This window comes from Sander lucioperca, chromosome 14 (genome assembly GCF_008315115.2).
Source record: "Sander lucioperca isolate FBNREF2018 chromosome 14, SLUC_FBN_1.2, whole genome shotgun sequence".
NCBI lineage: Eukaryota > Metazoa > Chordata > Actinopteri > Perciformes > Percidae > Sander > Sander lucioperca.
Genome location: NC_050186.1, coordinates 11,607,126 through 11,627,380, shown reverse-complemented (window position 1 = coordinate 11,627,380; position 20,255 = coordinate 11,607,126). Strand labels below are relative to the sequence as shown.

The 20,255-nt window shown below is 41.3% G+C and overlaps 1 protein-coding gene across 1 annotated transcript; it reads left to right on the top strand.

Annotated features, from left to right (window-relative positions):
• The first annotated feature begins 2,458 nt into the window (after positions 1 to 2,458).
• Positions 2,459 to 17,507, top strand: ddx56 (DEAD (Asp-Glu-Ala-Asp) box helicase 56). Its single transcript, XM_031287847.2, has 14 exons — positions 2,459 to 2,580; positions 4,721 to 4,882; positions 6,890 to 7,044; positions 7,814 to 7,984; positions 8,212 to 8,302; positions 9,640 to 9,881; positions 11,021 to 11,167; positions 11,722 to 11,835; positions 12,018 to 12,112; positions 13,904 to 13,977; positions 14,356 to 14,445; positions 14,548 to 14,653; positions 15,150 to 15,253; positions 17,323 to 17,507. The coding sequence occupies exons 1-14, from the start codon at positions 2,524 to 2,526 to the stop codon at positions 17,401 to 17,403; spliced, it is 1,689 nt and encodes a 562-aa protein (XP_031143707.1). The 5' UTR covers positions 2,459 to 2,523; the 3' UTR covers positions 17,404 to 17,507.
• Positions 17,508 to 20,255: the final 2,748 nt, after the last annotated feature.

Genomic DNA, 20,255 nt, shown 5'->3' with positions numbered 1-20,255 from the left:
AGTGGTCCTCTAATACTGTATCTGAAGTCTCTTTATATAGGCCTTAGTGGTCCTCTAACACTGTATCTGAAGTCTCTTTATATAGACCTTAGTGGTCCTCTAATACTGTATCTGAAGTCTCTTTATATAGACCTTAGTGGTCCTCTAATACTGTATCTGAAGTCTCTTTTATATAGACCTTAGTGGTCCTCTAATACTGTATCTGAAGTCTCTTTATATAGGCCTTAGTGGTCCTCTAATACTGTATCTGAAGTCTCTTTTATATAGACCTTAGTGGTCCCCTAATACTGTATCTGAAGTCTCTTTATATAGACCTTAGTGGTCCCCTAATACTGTATCTGAAGTCTCTTTTATATAGGCCTTAGTGGTCCCCTAATACTGTATCTGAAGTCTCTTTATATAGGCCTTAGTGGTCCCCTAATACTGTATCTGAAGTCTCTTTTATATAGACCTTAGTGGTCCCCTAATACTGTATCTTAAGTCTCTTTTATATAGACCTTAGTGTTCCCCTAATACTGTATCTGAAGTCTCTTTTATATAGACCTTAGTGGTCCCCTAATACTGTATCTGAAGTCTCTTTTATATAGACCTTAGTGGTCCCCTAATACTGTATCTGAAGTCTCTTTTATATAGACCTTAGTGGTCCCCTAATACTGTATCTGAAGTCTCTTTATATAGACCTTAGTGGTCCTCTAATACTGTATCTGAAGTCTCTTTTATATAGGCCTTAGTGGTCCCCTAATACTGTATCTGAAGTCTCTTTATATAGGCCTTAGTGGTCCCCTAATACTGTATCTGAAGTCTCTTTTATATAGACCTTAGTGGTCCCCTAATACTGTATCTGAAGTCTCTTTTATATAGACCTTAGTGGTCCCCTAATACTGTATCTGAAGTCTCTTTTATATAGACCTTAGTGGTCCCCTAATACTGTATCTGAAGTCTCTTTATATAGACCTTAGTGGTCCCCTAATACTGTATCTGAAGTCTCTTTTATATAGGCCTTAGTGGTCCCCTAATACTGTATCTGAAGTCTCTTTATATAGCCTTAGTGGTCCCCTAATACTGTATCTGAAGTCTCTTTTATATAGCCTTAGTGGTCCCCTAATACTGTATCTGAAGTCTCTTTATATAGCCTTAGTGGTCCCCTAATACTGTATCTGAAGTCTCTTTATATAGACCTTAGTGGTCCCCTAATACTGTATCTGAAGTCTCTTTTATATAGACCTTAGTGGTCCCCTAATACTGTATCTGAAGTCTCTTTTATATAGACCTTAGTGGTCCCCTAATACTGTATCTGAAGTCTCTTTTATATAGACCTTAGTGGTCCCCTAATACTGTATCTGAAGTCTCTTTTATATAGACCTTAGTGGTCCCCTAATACTGTATCTGAAGTCTCTTTTATATAGACCTTAGTGGTCCCCTAATACTTAATCTGAAGTCTCTTTTATATAGACCTTAGTGGTCCCCTAATACTGTATCTGAAGTGTCTTTCCTGAAATTCAGCCTTGGTGCAGAATTACAGCCACTAGAGCCAGTCCCACAATGATCTTTCCTTAGGATGTGCCATTTCTGTGTCTGTAGCTTTAAATGCTATTGAGGAGGAGAGAGGGGGGTCAAGGTGGAGGGTGGGGGTGTGGCCTTGACCAACTGCCCCTTTGCTCGTTTGAAAACCATGATGTCTCTCTCTTTCTCATGGGTGGGCCAAATTCTCTGGGCGGGCAAAACAGAGAAAGGGGAGGTAACCTTGCTCCTTATGACGTCATAAGGAGAAGATTCCAGATCGGTCCATCTGAGCTTTAATTTTCTCAAAGGCAGAGCAGGACACCCAGGGCTCTGTTTACACCTATCACCATTTCTAGCCACTGGGGGACCATAGGCAGGCTGGGGGAACTCATATTAATGTTAAAAAACCTCATAAAGTGAAGTTTTCATGCCATGGGACCTTTAATGTAAAAGTATTTTACTATTGTTATTAAAACCACATAATGGAGAAATAAAAATAAGGTTTAAAAAAAACGGCATAAAATATGAACGATACACATTCACTTCTTTAGACGTGAGCTATCTATCAAACAAGTTCAGGCATCATTTTGCATTTGTTTTGTATTTAGCATCGTAAACGTTTCAAAATAAAAGGTAAAAGACAAAACGATCTCAGAGCACAAATGAGCCACGTGATATTTTGCCAAAGACATTTTTGTATGTAATGTTTTGCTTCTTTGTATTATCTGAGGAGAACAAATCTGATTTAAAGAAAATGATAGATTTGTATTCTTGGTTATTTCGATTTACATTTGTTTTGTATTATTTTTTAATTTTGTGTTATATATTCTTTAAATGTATACGTTTATCACTTTATCTTTCTTTGACTTGTTAGTGTTAGCGGCTTGGATTAAAGTTTGTTTGCCAAAAAAAGACGAAAATAAAAGGGATCTTGGGAACACGGAGCTTTAGGGGAGGGACTTGAAGGCAACATGACGTAAAACTCTTGCGACGCACGTGTGAGTGAAGTGAGGGGCAGAGATGGATGCTGAAAGGCTGCAGTTCCATGAAATGGGCTTAGACGACCGTCTTTTAAAGGTAACAAACCGTCTGACATTATCCGTACATGTGAAATAAACTGTAAGTGAAATGTCAACCCTTCAGCTGAAGAGTAGGAACCGAAGAGAAGTGACGGAAACTCGACGTAAACACAGGAGGAGATCCTCAACTCGTCTCGTGTGACGTTAACGTTACACGGATGTAACCTAACGTTACTTAACGTTAAATTGCCTTGTCATTTTTTACATCCATATAGAGTTATATCCTGTCCGCGAGAGATAAAACGGCTGTGTACAAGGACAAGGTAGCTAGTGTCAGTTTTGTATACATCTATGGACATTTTTGAAGACGTTTATCAGATATGTGTCACTAAACAATGGTTCCTCCGTTGTATTTAGGGGAGCGTATCTCCCAGGGTCCTAGCTCAATATCCTCGTAATAGGACACATTAAGACCTTTCAAATGGGTGTATGTTCTCAGCTATGTTTTTTTCCTAGGTCAAATTTTAAATGTATGTTCCCTGGTCAATGGGGTCAGCCCTATGTTCCCACATTTCTAGGACATTTTCAAAATTAGGTCTTGTGTTCCTACATTTCCCTTCAAGGTAGAAATTTCCATTCCACTCCATTATAGACAGAACACCAGCTGATCTGAGTGGGTGGCTGATCTTTAATACTATATATCTACATTGCCCATTAGCAGCAACCATTCATCCAATGGTCCAAAGGCACATTCTGTTTACTAATCTGATATCATTTTAAAAGGCTAACTGAGAAAACATTGGAGAACCATTTTGCAATGATGTAAACACATAAAGTAATCTGAAAACTGCTGCCCTGGTTAAAAACACAACGCAACTGATCTCAGCTGGTATTCTGTCTATAATGGAGTGGAATGGAGATTTCTAAGCGACCCCTCCCAAACTTTTGACCGGTAGTGTATAAATATTGACACATCTTTTGAACCCCTAGGAAGACAGATGTAAAGTGTGTCTTGTGTGTTTATATTAAGGCGGTATAGAGCAGGGATGACGCCGTATTTAGAAATGGTCACAAATGTTGAGAACTGAAAGCAGGGGTTCTTCCCTGGTGCCCAAAATGTTTTGTGTCTTTGTTGCTTTACTGTATATTTAAAAAAAGAAAAGAAAAAAAGAATCGGGCAATATTAGGGCTGGGCAATATATCGATATTATATTGATATCGTGATATGAGACTAGATATCGTCATAAATTCTGGATATCGTAATATGGTAACATGGCATAAGTGTGCCAGTCTTTTCCTGGTTTTACAGACTGCATGGCAGTAAAGTGATGCCATAGACTGTTCTAGCTGTTCTGTGATTTACCTTTAACCGCTTAGTCATTATATCCACATTACTGATGATTATTTATCTAAAATCTAAGTGTGAAGATATTTTGTGAAAGCACCAATTGTGAACCCTAGAATATCGTCGCGATATCGATATCGAGGTATTTGGTCAAGAATACCGTGATATCTTATTTTCTCCATATCGCCGAGCCCTAGTTACATTAACTACATACATATATTCATATCTCAAAGCTGTCGAAATAAGACGTACGTATTGTAACCCTATTACTTCAAACGTCTTATATTGACCGTTGATTTGTGTCTATCCTACCGTCTACTTTATTCCCTTATAATGTCCATATTTAATGCTGTCTTTTTAAACTGTATCCTTGCACTGCTATAGTTTTTCTATTACTATGTCTACATTATTCTCTTATATTGTCCATATTTAATGCTGGTCTCTAGACTTTCTCCTTGCACTATTGGACTTATTTGCACTACCACCATGACACCCCCTCTCATAGAGCACCTTACCTACCATCCATACTGAATCACAGGGTCAGTCCCTGCCCTGTCACTGCAAGCCTCTCATGCTTATACATCCCTTAGTACATTCATGTGGATTTTTTATTTAGTATCTTTTCTTTTATTGTCCATATTATTCATGTGGATCTGTTATTTTGTCATCCTGTTTATGATGTGTGTGTATGTTGTGTGTGATGTCTACTACTAGACACTGGGATCTTGAATTTCCCCCTTGGGGATCAATAAAGTATCTATCTATCTCTCTCTATCAAATTGCTGTATAATAAAAAGTACAAAAAGTATTCAGCCATCTAAAATGGATCCTTGTTGTTGTTGTCATGATGTAGGCGGTGGCAGATCTGGGTTGGTCCCAGCCCACTCTGATCCAGGAGAAGGCCATCCCTTTGGCCCTGGAGGGGAAAGACCTTCTGGCCCGAGCCCGCACCGGATCTGGAAAGACTGCTGCTTACGCCGTTCCTGTCATCCAGCGCATCCTGGCCTCCAAACAGGTGAGAAAACCAACCTCAGGAGGATATTAACCCCTGGGTTGTCTTCCCGTCGACCGTGCAACTTTCTGTTTTTCTGGGTTCAAATTTAAACATTTTTTCAACGTTTTCGACGTATTTTTTTGACACGTTTGTTGTTTTGTGTGTCATTCCCCCCTCCCCGACATTTTAGAAGCTTTTCCCGTCATTTTTGTCACTTTTTTCAACATATGTATAAAAAAAAATAATTTCAAATGCTATGAAATTGAATACAACTTGTGAAGAGCGTTGTATGGAGCCATCCACGTTATTTCTTTTAAAAATGTGGTTGAAAGAAACCCAAATTTCTGATATAGAAACATTTTGAAAATGGGTCAAATTTGACCCGAGGACAACAGGAGGGTTAATCCAAAGATTTTCTCTGTGATACATTTAATGATTATTTTCTGGATTGATTGATAGCTTGTTTGTTTATTATTTCTACGTCCCATATTTTCTGATATAAAACAAAAATTTAAAACAGGCCAATGTGACCCGAAGTCCATAACCGACTATGAAAATAATCGTTAGTTGCAGCCCTAGTTTGATCTATAAAAATGTCAAAACATGGTGAAAAACGTGGATCAGTGTTTCTCCAAAAAAGTCCAAGATGACGTCCTCAAATGTCTTGTTTTTGTCCACAACTCAAAGATATTCAGTTTCCTGTCCCAGAGGAGAGAAGACACTAGAACATTAACATTTAACAAGCTGGAATCAGAGAATTGGACTCAAACCGATTTTAATTGATTATATAAACACTGGGCAATAGAGCGGGGCGATATGGAAAAAAATCAAATATCCTGATATTTTTGACCAAATACATTGATGTCGATATTGTGGCGATATTGACTATTGGTGCTTTCACAATATGTTTACACAATGAGAGTTTTGATAATTAATCACCAATAATGTGAATAGAGTGACTAAGTGTATAAAGACAAATAATAGAACAGTTACAACAGTCTGGTAAGTTGAGAAAAGTACATCACTTTACTGTAATACAGCCTTTAAAACCAGGAAAAGACAGGACTTATGTCATATCAGGATATTACGATATCCAAATTTCAAGACGATATCTAGCCTCATATATCGATATAATACCGATTATATTGCCCACTTAATTTAATAGTTGACATTTAATAGTTGACAACTAATCGATTAATCTTTGCAGCTACAATACATAAATACATATCACCTGGCTGTTTTTTTTTTATTCCTCCTGACCGCTAACTCTGTTTGATAGCGTTGTTATCACAACACATATTTCCCTATTACATCTCTCCATAATGTGAATAGTCTTATGTGCAAGGGTTTATTAATTACATGTGCAATATCTGACATTATTGTAGTCTAATATGTTTCAGCCACTTGTTCACTGCTGTCCAATAGCATCTGTACAATCCATGATTTTAGCAAGATAATCTTTTTAACCCAATCTTACTTTACTTTAACTCAATTTTTTATTCCTGCTTCTTTGTTACTTTATACAGTTATGCGTCTATATCGACGGCGTTTCATTTTTTGGGATTGCTCCGGAAATTCCAGCAGATGTCCCGTTTCCTTCCACTTTCTTTGTGTTGTAATTTTAAACACATTTCTGAGGACTATGGTTAACTGCTCCTCAGATCTCTGCAGGGTAAATCCAGACAGCTAGCTAGACTATCTGTCCAATCTGAGTTTTCTGTTGCACGACTAAAACAACTTTTGAACGTACACATGTTCCACCAAAACAAGTTCCTTCCTGAGGCTATTTTGCAGCGGCACCGTGGCTCCGTCCGGAACTTAGCTCCCCCCCAAGGCGATTGATTGGTTTAAAGAAATGCCAATAAACCAGAGCACGTTTTTCTCCCATCCAGCAAAGATGTGTAGACTCGCCAGACCCTCCTCCGCAGCGCTGTGGTGGAAGGTCTGGCAGTGCGATTTGACTGTGAGCAACTGCAACTCAACAATTTCCCAGAGGGATCACCAAAGTATTGTGGTTGTGATCTTCAGAGCGTCCGAGAGCAGGACGTCAGAGCTCTGATCCTGGTTCCAACCAAAGAGCTGGGTCAGCAGGTCCAGACCATGATCAGGCAGTTAACGGCGTACTGCTCCAGGGACGTCCGAGTCGCCGACATCACGGGGAAAGCTGACCTGTCGGCACAGAGGTCAGTCCACATGTACATTACACACAAACAGGAAAACATTGTATATATGCACTTGTGTGCATATATACAATGTTTTCACATCACCACAGCAGTTGATAAAAACTGTAGGAGACGATACAACTTTAATGTCAGTTTACACCAAAGTATATTTTGCGTTCCCAAGCAGCTCCGTGTGTGTGTGTGTGTGTGTGTGTGTGTGTGTGTGTGTGTGTGTGTGTGTGTGTGTGTGTGTGTGTGTGTGTGTGTGTGTGTGTGTGTGTGTGTGTGTGTGTGTGTGTGTGTGTCCGTCCATAATGCTGGACCCCACAAGTTTAAAGGGCTGTTTGAGGGTTAAGACTTGGTTTTAGGATTATAATTAGGTAAGGGGCTAGGGAATGCATTATGTCAATGACGGGTCCCCACAAAGATAGTGCCACAACCTTGTGTGTGACCAGAGCAGTTAATAAAATAAATAAAAAAACAGTTTTTAAACTGTCAGTTTACACTGAAATTCATTTTGCGGTCCCACGCAGCTGCGCTAAAAAAAAATTAAAAATGTACACACTGACAAAGAAACATGTTTGACGATATCCTCGGATCCAGATCTTAATTGGCAGCAGCGCTGAAAGAAATGCCAAAAAACCAGAGCACGTTTTTCTCCCATCCCAGAATGCTGTGTGGACTAGCCAGACCCTCCTCCGCAGCGCTGTGGGGGAAGGTCTGGCGAAGCGAGACTAAACTATATGTATTGATTAGTCATCGGTTGATGCTGTCTGCTGTGTTTGAACAGGCCTATCTTAATGGAGAAGCCCGACGTGGTGGTCGGGACGCCGTCCCGCGTGCTCGCCCACCTCAACGCCCAGAACCTGGCGCTGCACTCGTCGCTGGAGACGCTGGTGGTGGACGAGGCCGACCTGCTCTTCTCTTTTGGCTTCGAGGCAGACCTGAAGAACTTGTTGTGGTGAGAAGACACAGACGGATTTGAATTCACTTACGTGAGGCAGTGGCGAGTTTGAGGAGTTCTTTCCAATTTTTTTTGGCTTGTGACTTCTTAAAATGACAAAGTTATGACCTAAGTGTTGATATGAGAATAATATACACATCTCAGACTGCTGTTTGTGATAAACTGAAGGATGAAGTGTTAGGAAATGACAGGATGAATGGATGGATTTTGTTGTGTTTTCACAGTCATTTGCCGAAGATCTACCAGTCGTTCCTGATGTCGGCTACTCTCACGGAGGATGTTCAGGCCTTAAAGGAGCTGCTGCTACATAACCCTGTAATGTCATTTTCACATTCACAGTCTTTACAGGGCTGCACCATATGAGGAATATGTGCGATGCGTTGTTGAATATCGCAATAACGATATTACTTGCGATAAATAAATGCATATTAAAGTGTACTCAGTTCTGCAGCTTTCAGTATTCTGCTAAAATACAACGAACTGCTGGTTAAATTTAAAACAAATAAAAGGAAACAATTTCCAACGTTCCCTTATTGAACAAATTGAACATTGAATTGAATATTAAAGCCAACCCTAAAAAAAAAAACAATGAAAGTTCCATTTTTAAAGTGCAGTTTTCTGCTGATATTTTCTTTCAACTAACAAAAAAATTTGGAGTATCTTTCGCGATGTGTCGCAGACGTTTGCAATGCTTTTATTGCGCAAGTTGGTATTGCTATGGCGATAAATCCATATATTGTGCAGCCCTAGCGCTTTGGCCACGTTGAACGCGTGACGTATGCGGACCGTTCGCAGAGCAGAATGTATCTTTTCAACGGGCTACGCATGCTGCGCCACACGGCGTAGGATTGTGTGAGTCACAGGCGAGACAGCGAGCGTTTGTTTTGGGAGTTTTTGGAGCCGGCATGGCGCTGTGGAACACCAATCTGCTGTCAGATGTTATCACAGGACGCAGGTGAGGGGAAACGAGAAATAAAAACAGAAACTCTCAAAACAAAGCTGCCCGTACGCTCACTGACAGTCATTAAATCGTTTCCTGTATATCGGTAGTTTGATTTAAAAGAAATATCGACACCTTATGATCCATTTCTGCGTAAAACACACCTTGCTTAAAAAATATAAATAGCAGACGTCCTATTTTAACACTTGTAGAGCGGATCGCTGCGGCTCATACAACTTAACGCGCTGCTCTAGTGCTCGGTGTCGCCAGTTTCATTAATTATAGTGGAAGCGTAGTGTTGGAGCATCCACCCCGCATACGTTACGCATGCAGTGTTGTCAGCCTGTAAGTCTAACAAATGTCTGTGTGTTACAAAGTCTCTGCTTTAGAAAAAAAGCAGCTGCACAGTGTCTGTGTCTTTAAAGCAACACAGAAATAACTTCTCCCACTTTGGTCCCCCTACAGGTTGGAAGCGGAGTTGTCCATTACATTACATTGTCCAGTTCATTCGAACTACAGTTCCGCTACCCGATCTGGCAAACTTGCATAATGTAATGGACAACTCCGCTTCCAACCTGTAGGGGGACCAAAGTGTGCTTTTTAGTGTTGCTTTAAGTTCCTAGTAGAAGCAGCAGTAACACATCAGAGATGGTGCACAGTGAGCGTTGTCGGCTCTGGTTCTGTCTTCATACCTGGGTCTGCGTCCTCTCAGGTGATCCTGAAGCTGCAGGGCTCTCAGCTCCCAGACAGCAGCCAGCTGCAGCAGTACAGCATCAAATGCGAGGAGGAGGACAAGTTCCTGCTGGTCTACACGCTGCTGAAGCTGCGGCTGGTTCAGGGGAAGACGCTGGTGTTTGTGGGAGCGGTGGAGCGATGCTACAGACTCAAACTGTTCCTGGAACAGTTTGGCATCCCCGCCTGCGTGCTCAACTCGGAGCTGCCCATCCAGTCCAGGTGAGAGCAGCGAGGCAGACTGGAGTTACTTTTTCAGATTTCAACTTTTCATCCCCTGTCTCCAGATGTGTTGATGTCGAAAGTAGGGCTGCAACCAACGATTGTTTTCACTGTCGAGTGTTTTCTCAGAATCAGAAAAGGTTTTATTTTATTTCCACAATAAGTTACACTTGAGAAAAGGTTAGCCATAGTCCTCATAAATCGACCGGAGTTTAGAACGCCAACACAAAGGAAGCCCAAGGTAACGGATATCCGGCCTAAATGAGTGAAATCTGGCGGATTTTCCTGCGGCAACGCAGCAATCCCGGAAGTGGAACGTCCAGGATATAGGCTACCGTTCAACTAAATCGAACTGCCGGCCCAGTTATCTGTGATATCCAAAATTTAAGATGATGCGTAGCCTCATATATCGATACAGATTTAATATTGATATATTGCCCAGCCCTACTCTTGATTTGTGTCTATCCTACATTACATGTCATTTAGCTGACGTCTTTACCCAAAGCGAGTTACAATTGCTATATATGATGAATCGCAGCCATCACCATTGTCCCTTATAATGTCCATATTTAATGCTGTCTTTTTTAAACTGTATCCTTGCACTGCTATAGTTTTTATATTACTATGTCTACATTATTCTCTTATATTGTCCATATTTAATGCTGGTCTCTAGACTTTCTCCTTGCACTATTGGACTTATTTGCACTACCACCATGACACCCCCTCTCATAGAGCACCTTACCCACCATCCATACTGAATCACAGGGTCAGTCCCTGCCCTGTCACTGCAAGCCTCTCATGCTTATACATCCCTTAGTACATTCATGTTTTGTATTTAGTATCTTTTCTTTTATTGTCTATATTATTCATGTGGATCTGTTATTTTATCATCCTGTTTATGATGTGTGTGTATGTTGTGTGTGATGTCTTTAAGCTACTGGGACCTTGAATTTCCCCTTGGGGATCAATAAAGTATCTATCTCTTAGTCCGTGTCACATTCAGCACAGTTCAATACGTACAACTCAGTAACAAGAATGTCGGCTGAAATTTGCCGATCAACTAAATTAAACTGCCGATCTAGTTATCTGTACAGTACGACATGTTAATCCCCTTTTCTCCTGTTTATGCACTACTGCAGGTGTCACATCATCACCCAGTTCAACCAGGGCTTTTACGACTACATCATCGCCACGGATGAACAGAGTCTGGCCGACCCCACTGCCGCTCCGCAGGCGACTGCAGGCAAAGGGAAGAAGAAGAAGAAGGGCACAGAGAGAGGAGGAAGGTGAGTCGAATGAGAGTCTGTTCAATTTAAAAATCGCCCCTACAAGTTTAGTTTCCTTCTCAGAAACGTTGACCCCCGAGAGCTAAGTCTGTTCCGCGTCTTCAGACTCGGACAGATAAAGTACGTCACTGTGTTTAGGACTACGGCTGGGTATCGTTAAAAATATTGGATACCGATACCAACACTGTGACTTCGATGCCGGTTCCTAAGCGAAGAGAGATCCTGCAAATAATAGGTTGTTGTACTGAGGTTTATTTAATTTATTTATTTTTACTTATTTTGGGGGGCATTTTAGGCCTTTTATTTGTGACAGGACAGCTTAGACATGAAAGGGGAGAGAGAAGGGGGAATGACATGTAGCAAAGGGCCGCCGGTCTGAATCCAACCTGTGGCCTCTGCGTCGAGGACTGAGCCTCTGTATATGGGCGCACGCTCTACCAGGTGAGCTAGCCAGGCGCCCGTTTACTGAGGTTTTAACAAGATTGCCGAGTATGCGATGGTCAGTTTTGAGAAGGAAGAAAATAAATAAATGTCAAACTGCTGTTTTTTTAAAGGACGAAGGACAAGGAGTATGGAGTCTCCAGAGGTGTGGACTTCCAAAACGTCGCCAACGTCATCAACTTTGATTTCCCCACAGCTGTAGAATCGTACATTCACCGAGTGGGAAGGTGAGTCGTGTTTCAGTTCAGTCCCACTTCAGGGTCCTTTGTTCACCAGCGCTCTGTTTGCTTATTTTGGGACGCAGTAAGAAACGACGTATTTCTGAGAATCAGATCCCAATGATCTCTCGAGTATAAATAAAGGTTGGATGAATGAACAAAAGAATATGTCCCTCCTTGTTTTTCTGAAGAACGGCGAGAGCCGACAACCCCGGCACTGCCCTGTCTTTCATCTCTCACACTGAGCTGGGTCTGCTGTCCGAGGTGGAGGAGGCGCTCACCGGAGGTAACGAGGGCTTATTTTAAACTCTGTTGAAGTCAGAATCTGTTTTTAGTCTGAAGAACTAAATCGTCCAATTCATTCACCACAAACCTCCTCATTTAGTTTAGTTTATAGACAGACATGTAGCCACGAAGTGGCATTGCACTTCGTCATAGTTTATATACACAAATTAGCTATTTTTATTATTTTACTATTTAGAGCTGCAAAGATTCATCGATTAGTTGTCAACTATTTATTCAATGATAAATGAATATTTTTATTTTTAAATATTCATTTATCAGAATTATTTATGATTCTGATAAATGAATATTTAAAAAATAAAATAAAAACTGACGAGACCCCCTTCAACTAGAGCTTAGATCGGGCCCCAAAAATCAAGCCTGACCCTACCCGAGCCCGGCCCGACACATTAACTGTAATTATGAGCCCGATCCCGATTTAAACCAGACATTTTTTTAATACGTGGGCCGTTATAACTGATGTTCTCAATTACAATTCCGAGTTGTTTGAACTACAGAAATCTGTTTAGAATTATCTTAATGAATACCGGTAATGCAACAAGGACGAAGCATGTAAACTGCTGTTAGTTTATTCAGAATGGAATGGATCGCAAATGAAGAAACGTAAAACAAACTCGACCCTAGCTGCTCCCTCAGCCGAATAGTGAGGGTAACAGATCAAGGCAGCAACATAATCAAAGCCCTGGAACCATATAGGAGACTTTCTTGTCTCCATCACCTAATTAATACTGTCCTTCACCACGGTCTGCATGCTGACGCACTGGCCGACAACAGTGCTGCAGAGGAGGGGAGACAGGATGTAGAACAGTTTACCTCACACTCAAGTCAGGTCAGGACATCCACCCAGAGCTACGGGAGAAGCTGGAGAGGCAGAGCTTTCTCCCCACCCAATAAAGCTGATAAAGTAATGATTAAAAAAACACAAATGCTTGGTCAAGGGCCCAGAGGATAGCGGCGGAAAATATTGGCCCGGCCCGGGGGTCGGGTTGGGTCCGGCTCGGGCAGAGAATCTAAACTCTACCTTCAACCATGTTCTGAGTGTTGCCGTTGCATAGTTTGTCCACCAGAGGGCGCTCTACAACGTCCCTGTTGGCTACTCTCGTGTTCAACCCTTTAACTTTCAAATCTTAAGTTTGTATTTTTATACATTTTATTTATCAGAACTTTAATATATTTTGATGTTCCTCTGTTCTGTTGAGACAATAAATCAAACAAGTTTATTTTTAAACTGCATTATCATATTATGTTAGTGAGGACTCATAAATAACTACAAATAACTAATGTTGGGGACATCTATTTATGTTTTGTTACGCGTTTCTGGATAACTTTTTTTAAATATATATTGGAGTATCGGATTTTTAAATCACCAAATATTTGTATCGATATCGGCCTTAAAAGTCCTTCATCGGTCGGGCTCTAATAGCAACCAGACTCAACAAAGGTGTCTCAGCTGAAAAAAAACACTGCCCCATCCGAACTGCTGTAGCGCTCCCAGCTCAGGTGTTCTCAGAAGAGCGCGGGCACTTTGAGCTGGGGGGAAAATGCTTTGGTAGACAGGCGGCTTTATGAAAGGAACGCCAGCAATCATCCGACCGATTTGGACGCGCAAGAGGGTGTCGACCGACCAACCAACCAACCAACCGACCGACCGAGATCGGGACGTTAGCCCTAGATGTTTCTCACATCTGTGTCTAATCCTTTCTGTTGCTGTGACTGTAGTAGAACATTAACATGTTTATGTATTCATGTGGAACGTGTGTATTTTGTTTTTTAGATAATGCGGATTCTGTTCTGAAACCTTACGAGTTTAAGATGGAAGAGATTGAAGGCTTCAGGTACCGGTGCAGGGTGAGTATCAGTTTATTGATCCCCTCAGGGAAATAGTTCAGATGCAGCTGCTCACAGTCACAAATTTAAGTCCAAATAAGAGTAAGAAGAAACTAGACAATACGTGTTTAAAGCAACATAGCATGCAAGAAATAACAAGTTAGGTCAAAGTAAGATATGGTTATACATTATGGATTATACAAGTGCTGTTGAACATAAATAAAGTATCCTCCTCATATCTGTGACGTGTGAAAATGCAGCCAAGCAGGACGACCGCTGTCTTCTTTTACCTTTGCTGGGGTTTCTGATACGAAGAAGTTAGGAGCTAATTTTGTGATGCTACGCTTCCAGTTCACACTTTTCACCCCGGCGTCGCTAAACCCTTTGTCTCGTACGCAGGACGCCATGCGCTCGGTGACGAAGCAGGCGGTGAGGGAGGCCAGGCTGAAGGAGATCAAACAGGAGCTGCTCAACTCGGAGAAACTCAAGGTGCGTGTCGGTCGCTCTCCTCCACAGACGGAGAAACGGAGCTGTGTGTGTGGTGTGTGTGGGCATTTTGTGATTCGTTGGATGCTTTCTGCTGTCACTCAGACGTATTTCGAGGACAACCCCAGAGACCTGCAGCTGCTCAGACACGACAAAGACCTGCACCCCGCTGTCGTCAAACCCCACCTGAGGAACGTTCCCGATTACCTCGGTGAGACACGTTAGCATCAAAATGTACTTTTTGGGGGCTTTTTGGCCTTTAGTTGAGAGGACAGCTGAAGACCGGAAAGGGGAGAGAGAGTGGGTTAGTGGGGAGGGGGGGGGGGGGTGTGTGTGACACGCAGCAAAGGGCCGCAGGTCGGATTTGAACCCGGGCCGCTGCAAAGAACTCAGCATACATGGGGCGCCACACTACTTCATCCAGAACGGTTTGACACATATTTTGCCTTTAACAAATATAGTGCCCCTCCTGCGATTTTGATATTGCACTAGTCCATATTGCGATGTCAATATAATTGTGCAGCCCTAGCCCCTGCCCCCCCCAAAATGTCTGTGCACGTCCCTGCTCATTATGCAGAATGCCTCATTTAGAATAATATATAGATTACTGTATGTTTCTGGATTAAACTTATTGATTGCAGTGTTTGAGTAACTGTACTTGATCCGTCCATCGTTTGTTGCTCATTATTTTGGCTGACTTCCTGCAGTCCCTGAGACACTGAGGGGCGCGCTGAATCCGCTGTCCAACCGGAGGAGGAAGAAGAGGAAGGAGAAACCCAAACCAGACGGAGTCGTCAAGAGCAAGTTCAAGGTGAGACTGTGGGAAACATTTTGAACAATCTGTGAAAACTGACCGAATCCCAAATCATAAAATCCCAAAAAGGTAACTGCGGTTATTTTGTGACGACGGCGCTCCGATGAGCAGCTTAACGAGTCTGCAGGTTTTGGAGATATTACAGAACGTAAACTTTCCTTTTACAAGGAGTTCAAACAAGGTACTACAGACCAAAGTGCCACCTGCTGGCAGAAGATTAAAGTGTGGGTTCACTGGTTCTGAGAAACTTAGATATTTATATAATTCTGTATTGTGTAAAACCTCCTCGGTTGCAGCTGTGATCTATCATTATTCTGCAGTTTAAGGTCAGTGGTTAATAGATTCTTTTTAAAATGGTGTTGGCTCCGAGGCTGCTGTGTGGGGACAGTTTGCTCGCAATGCCAAGTGCTCCTCTGGGTGGAAAAACCAAAATATGCACGCTCAAAGCCTTTGGCAATGAAAGTGGATGGCACACATTTTTGCTGCAATTTGATTGTTTGCCATGTTGTCATCATTTGCTCGTAGCTGGCAGCCGTTAGTATTTCTTTTAAAGAGCATGGTAACTGCGTTGCTTGTCTTCTACAGAACACATGTGAGAGTCTGATATTAAGAGATCCAGCCACCGGATATTGTTCCCAACCGAACCTCTGGTAAAAATGAGCTGTTTTTAATGTGGAGTGGTTCTCCAGGACAAAATGGCTCAAATTGATTTGCCCCAGCCATAGTCTGGTGTGTGTTACTCGGAGGAGATGGTGCCCGGTGAAGAACAGGTTTTCAGGATCTTAGGCCTCCTGCACACTGCCTGCTTGGCAGAAAAAGCTGTTTATATGGCATTTAGACACAAATACATTTAATAAATGACATTTTGATGTTTGAAAGTCTCTAGGTTTTGACAGATGCAGATATAAATGTAATTAAAAATAACAATGTGATTTTCAAATATTGCACCTGTCAATACATAACGAAATATTCTGTAGCCTATTTTGCCGTCAATACTGCCGACGTCTTTGCTGTAATCAGATCTGTATGTATGTATGTATGTATTTTTTAACATTTCATTTTATCAATGGGAAACATACATGTGTACAGACAAGTAGGGCTGTCCTCGACTAAAGAAATTCTTAGTCGACTAACACTTATATGATTTTGTCGATTAATCGATAAGTTGATGTAATCGACAGAGCTGGGCTCTTTGAGAGGTGGTTAAGACTAGAAAAGCACAATATAAATGTAGTTAATGAACCATCTGTAAAACTGAGTTTCTCCACAATTAATCCTGCAAAAGCACCACTTTAAATCTTGTGTTTACCAGAGATGTGCTCATAAGTTTCTTGGAAATGAGTAATTAAGCATGAATAAGCATAAAAAAAATGACTCATCAACTAAAGAAATCTTAGTCGACTAAGACCAAAACGACCGATTAGTCGACTAATCGACTAAGAGGTTGCAGCCCTACAGACGAGGCTAGCAGCAGCAGCGCCGCGTCAGACACGTTTCTGGTGTGAAAAGACATAAAAAACACCACGCAGCCGCCACGCAGCCAGTGTGCATGAGGTGCATGAGGCCTTAGGCGTCTTTCTGAGAGGATCACCAAATATGAAAACGGCAATGCAACCCGGTAAAATTTAAGCTAAACATAGCCACCCAAACTGACAGCAGCGCATACAAACATGGAGCAGTAGAGCAGCACGTTGAGGAGAAGAGGTATGTTACCAGTCAGATTATCACAGGTGTTGAACGGTGTGGGGAAATGTGAAACGGCACATTATGTCAAATTGTGTCAAGAAGCTTAGCTCGTTGAATATTAATGACAACTGGCACAAAGCCTTCCTGCAGGCTTTCTATACCACGCTAGAATGGCTTGAAACAAGGTAACCAAGGCATTTTTTCCGCAAAAAATGTTAAAAAGTCGATGGTAGAACTTCAGACATTACCACAAAGTAATGAAATACGTGTGGCAGGGCACCTTTTAAAACCCGAACTGTATATCAAATCAAAAAATACAAAGTTTTGAATGAAATGATATGGAAGAGAGTTGCTGCAATGATTGATTTTCACTCCTGCAGAACATCCAGGGGAAGAACCCACTGAAGAGTTTCCGATACAGCGGAGTGAGGAACAGGAAGGGCAAAGCTGGCCACTCATAGCTGCAGTACACCTGCATGTGTATCAGTCCTGGATCTTAGAACTGTGCAGAGAGACTTTTCACCAAGAGGACAATTCTGTCTCCAGCGTTGGCCCGGATGGACGAGACACACATAAACTGAAAGGAAACGGGCCATTAAAGCTCCATGGGCTGCGGATGAAACAAGAGGAAAATGCGAGAAACATCAGTTTTCAAAAGTCTCCAAACACGATATAACATATGTAGAAGAATACAGTGTCTGCTTTCTTATTTCTAATGCATTTGTTCTAAAAAAAAACGTAAAAAATGTTTATTAAAATAAAATGATTTCTTCTCAGACTTTAAGTATTTGTATTGTAGTTTTCTAGTGGCTCATATTTACAATGCTAACATGCTGATGTTTAGCAGATATAATCTTTAGCATTCTTACATTAACTAATTAGCAGTAAACAGCGGAGGATGATGGGAATGTCATCAGTTCTGCAGGTATTTGGTCATAAACCAAAGTATTGGACGTTGTTATGTCCCTGACCCCTATCTTCCCCCCTAAAGAGGGTCTAAAATCGCCAATGGGTGAAAAATGGTCGACCAGCCGGCCGACCGGCAGACTTTATTAGTGAAGCAGAAAAGGAAGCAATTTAAAAAGTACAGAATAGCCCTTTTTCGACTTTAGCAGGAAAGGAAGGTAGTGGTGGAATATAACTAAGTATATTTACTCAAGTACTTACTTAAGTACAAATGTTGAGGTACTTTACTTGAGTCTTTTCATGCCACTTTATTTTTTTTTTTTAAGATTATTTTTTGGGCATTTTTAGGCCTTCATTCAACAGGACAGCTGAAGAAATGAAAGGGGAGAGAGAGGGGGGAATGACATGCAGCAAAGGGCCGCAGGTCGGAGTCAAGGAGTAAACCTCTATATATGGGCGCCCACTCTACCAACTGAGCTATCCGGGCGCTCTTCAGGCCACTTTCTACTTCTACTCCGCTACATTTCAGAGAGAAATCTTGTACTTTTTACTCCACTACATTCATCTGTTACAGCTTTAGTTACTAACTAGTAACTAAACACATTAACACATTTACACATTAAAATGTTTCCACACAATACACATGTAGTTTATGAAATACAATGTTTTATTAAAAATTAAACTAGCCAACAATATAACAGCCTACAAGTAGATTGTTTCTAGTTTCTAATGTGAGAATGTTTCTGCATGGAGTACTTTTACTTTTAATACTTTATTAAATTTTTCTGATGATACTGACATACTTTTACTTAAGTAACATTTACAATGCAGGATTTTTACTTGTAACAGAGTATTTTTACAGTGTGGTATTAGTACTTTTATTTCTGTGTGTGTGTGTGTGTGTGTGTGATTAGTACTTTTACAGCAGTTAAGGATCTGAATACTTCTTCCACTGCTGAAGGAAGGTGAGATAAATGAGACAAGCCTGTGAGCTGGATGAAAGGTCACAAGTTGAATTCAGTTTTTGGACATCTGATTCCACTTCCTGCAGCTGAGCGATGAGGAACATGTCTGCTCTGTTTGCTGATACATGATACCATACCTGATATGTTCTCTGATGGTCCCAGCAGGAAAGAAAACATATGAGGAAAAGACTGTATTTGCCCACAGTTTCTATTGATTCAGTATGCAAGACATTTCATGCACAAGGAAGCGTTGGCTGTAATTAAACTGTCTTTACAGCAAGGGCCTAACTTTGGGTTCAACATTGGGGGGGGGGGGATGAGATTGTGTATTTAAAAAAAGCGACAAAAACATCTGAAAAACCCTCGAACAAAAACCTCAAAAAACAACAAAAACTCAAAAGGCGACAAAACGGTAAAAGCACCAAAAACTTTGGAAAAAAACCCCTCAAAAATAGGCGACAAAAATGTCCCAAATTGTCAAAAAAGTAACTTGAAAAAAGCGACTCAAACTCTGAAAAAAGCAACAAAAAAAAACGCGACAAAAACCTTAAAAGAAAAAGAACAAAAACTTTGAAAAAGACCACTTTTGATTGTAAAAAGTTACATAATTTAATTCATAATTTACATAATTTCCTGTTTGTTCAGATTATAACACTGTTCGTTTAGAAGAGCACCTGCAGTATCTGGTATCGGTATACGTTTTGTCAACCGGCCATAGTTTGAACAGAGATGTAATCTACTGCTCAGACTAACTTAAGATTTAAGGATTCCCTGCTCATTTCTTGATGTATTTTTGTCCGTCCTTTTACACCTTACATGCTACTGAAGCGTCAAGAATGAACTGGATTATTTGTGTAGTTATAAACCCCATTATCACAATCTTATGAATTTCTGAAGGCGATATTGTTAGAGTAACAACATTGCTTGTGTAATAATAATAATAACTTTTATTTATATAGCACCTTTCAAGAAACCCAAGGACACTTTACAGAATTAGAGGTTGTAGGCTGTGGTGAACAGGTGGTGTTTCAGGAGTTCTTTTTTAAATGTCCAGGGATGTAGCATTTTGGATATCTGCAGGGAGGGCGTTCCAGAGGGATGGGGCTGCAACACTAAAGGCTCTGTCTCCGAAGGTACAGAGTGTGGTGTGGGGGGGAGTGGAGAGCAGGCCAGCGTCTGAGGACCGCAGGTTTCGGGGTGGGGTGTATGGATGGAGGAGGTCGGAGAGGTACTGAGGGGCCAGGGCATGGAGGGATTTGTAGGTGAGATGGAGGATTTTATATGCAATGAGGGACTTAAGTGGGAGCCAGTGAAGGTGGATGAGGGTTGGGGTGATGTGCTGCCAGGTCTTGGTGTGGGTGAAGACCCTGGCGGCAGTGTTTTGGACATACTGGAGCCTGTCTAAGGTTTTGCTGGGGACCCCAGACAGGACTCCATAGCTG

What these genes read in the sequence shown, in the direction of transcription:
- ddx56 (XM_031287847.2), top strand. Translation starts at nt 2,524, where the DNA reads ATGGATGCTGAAAGGCTGCAGTTCCATGAAATGGGCTTAGACGACCGT. An exon ending in TAGACGACCGTCTTTTAAAG is followed by an intron (nt 2,581 to 4,720) that starts GTAACAAACCGT and finishes GTCATGATGTAG; the next exon opens with GCGGTGGCAGATCTGGGTTG. An exon ending in GGAGGAGGCGCTCACCGGAG is followed by an intron (nt 12,113 to 13,903) that starts GTAACGAGGGCT and finishes TTTGTTTTTTAG; the next exon opens with ATAATGCGGATTCTGTTCTG.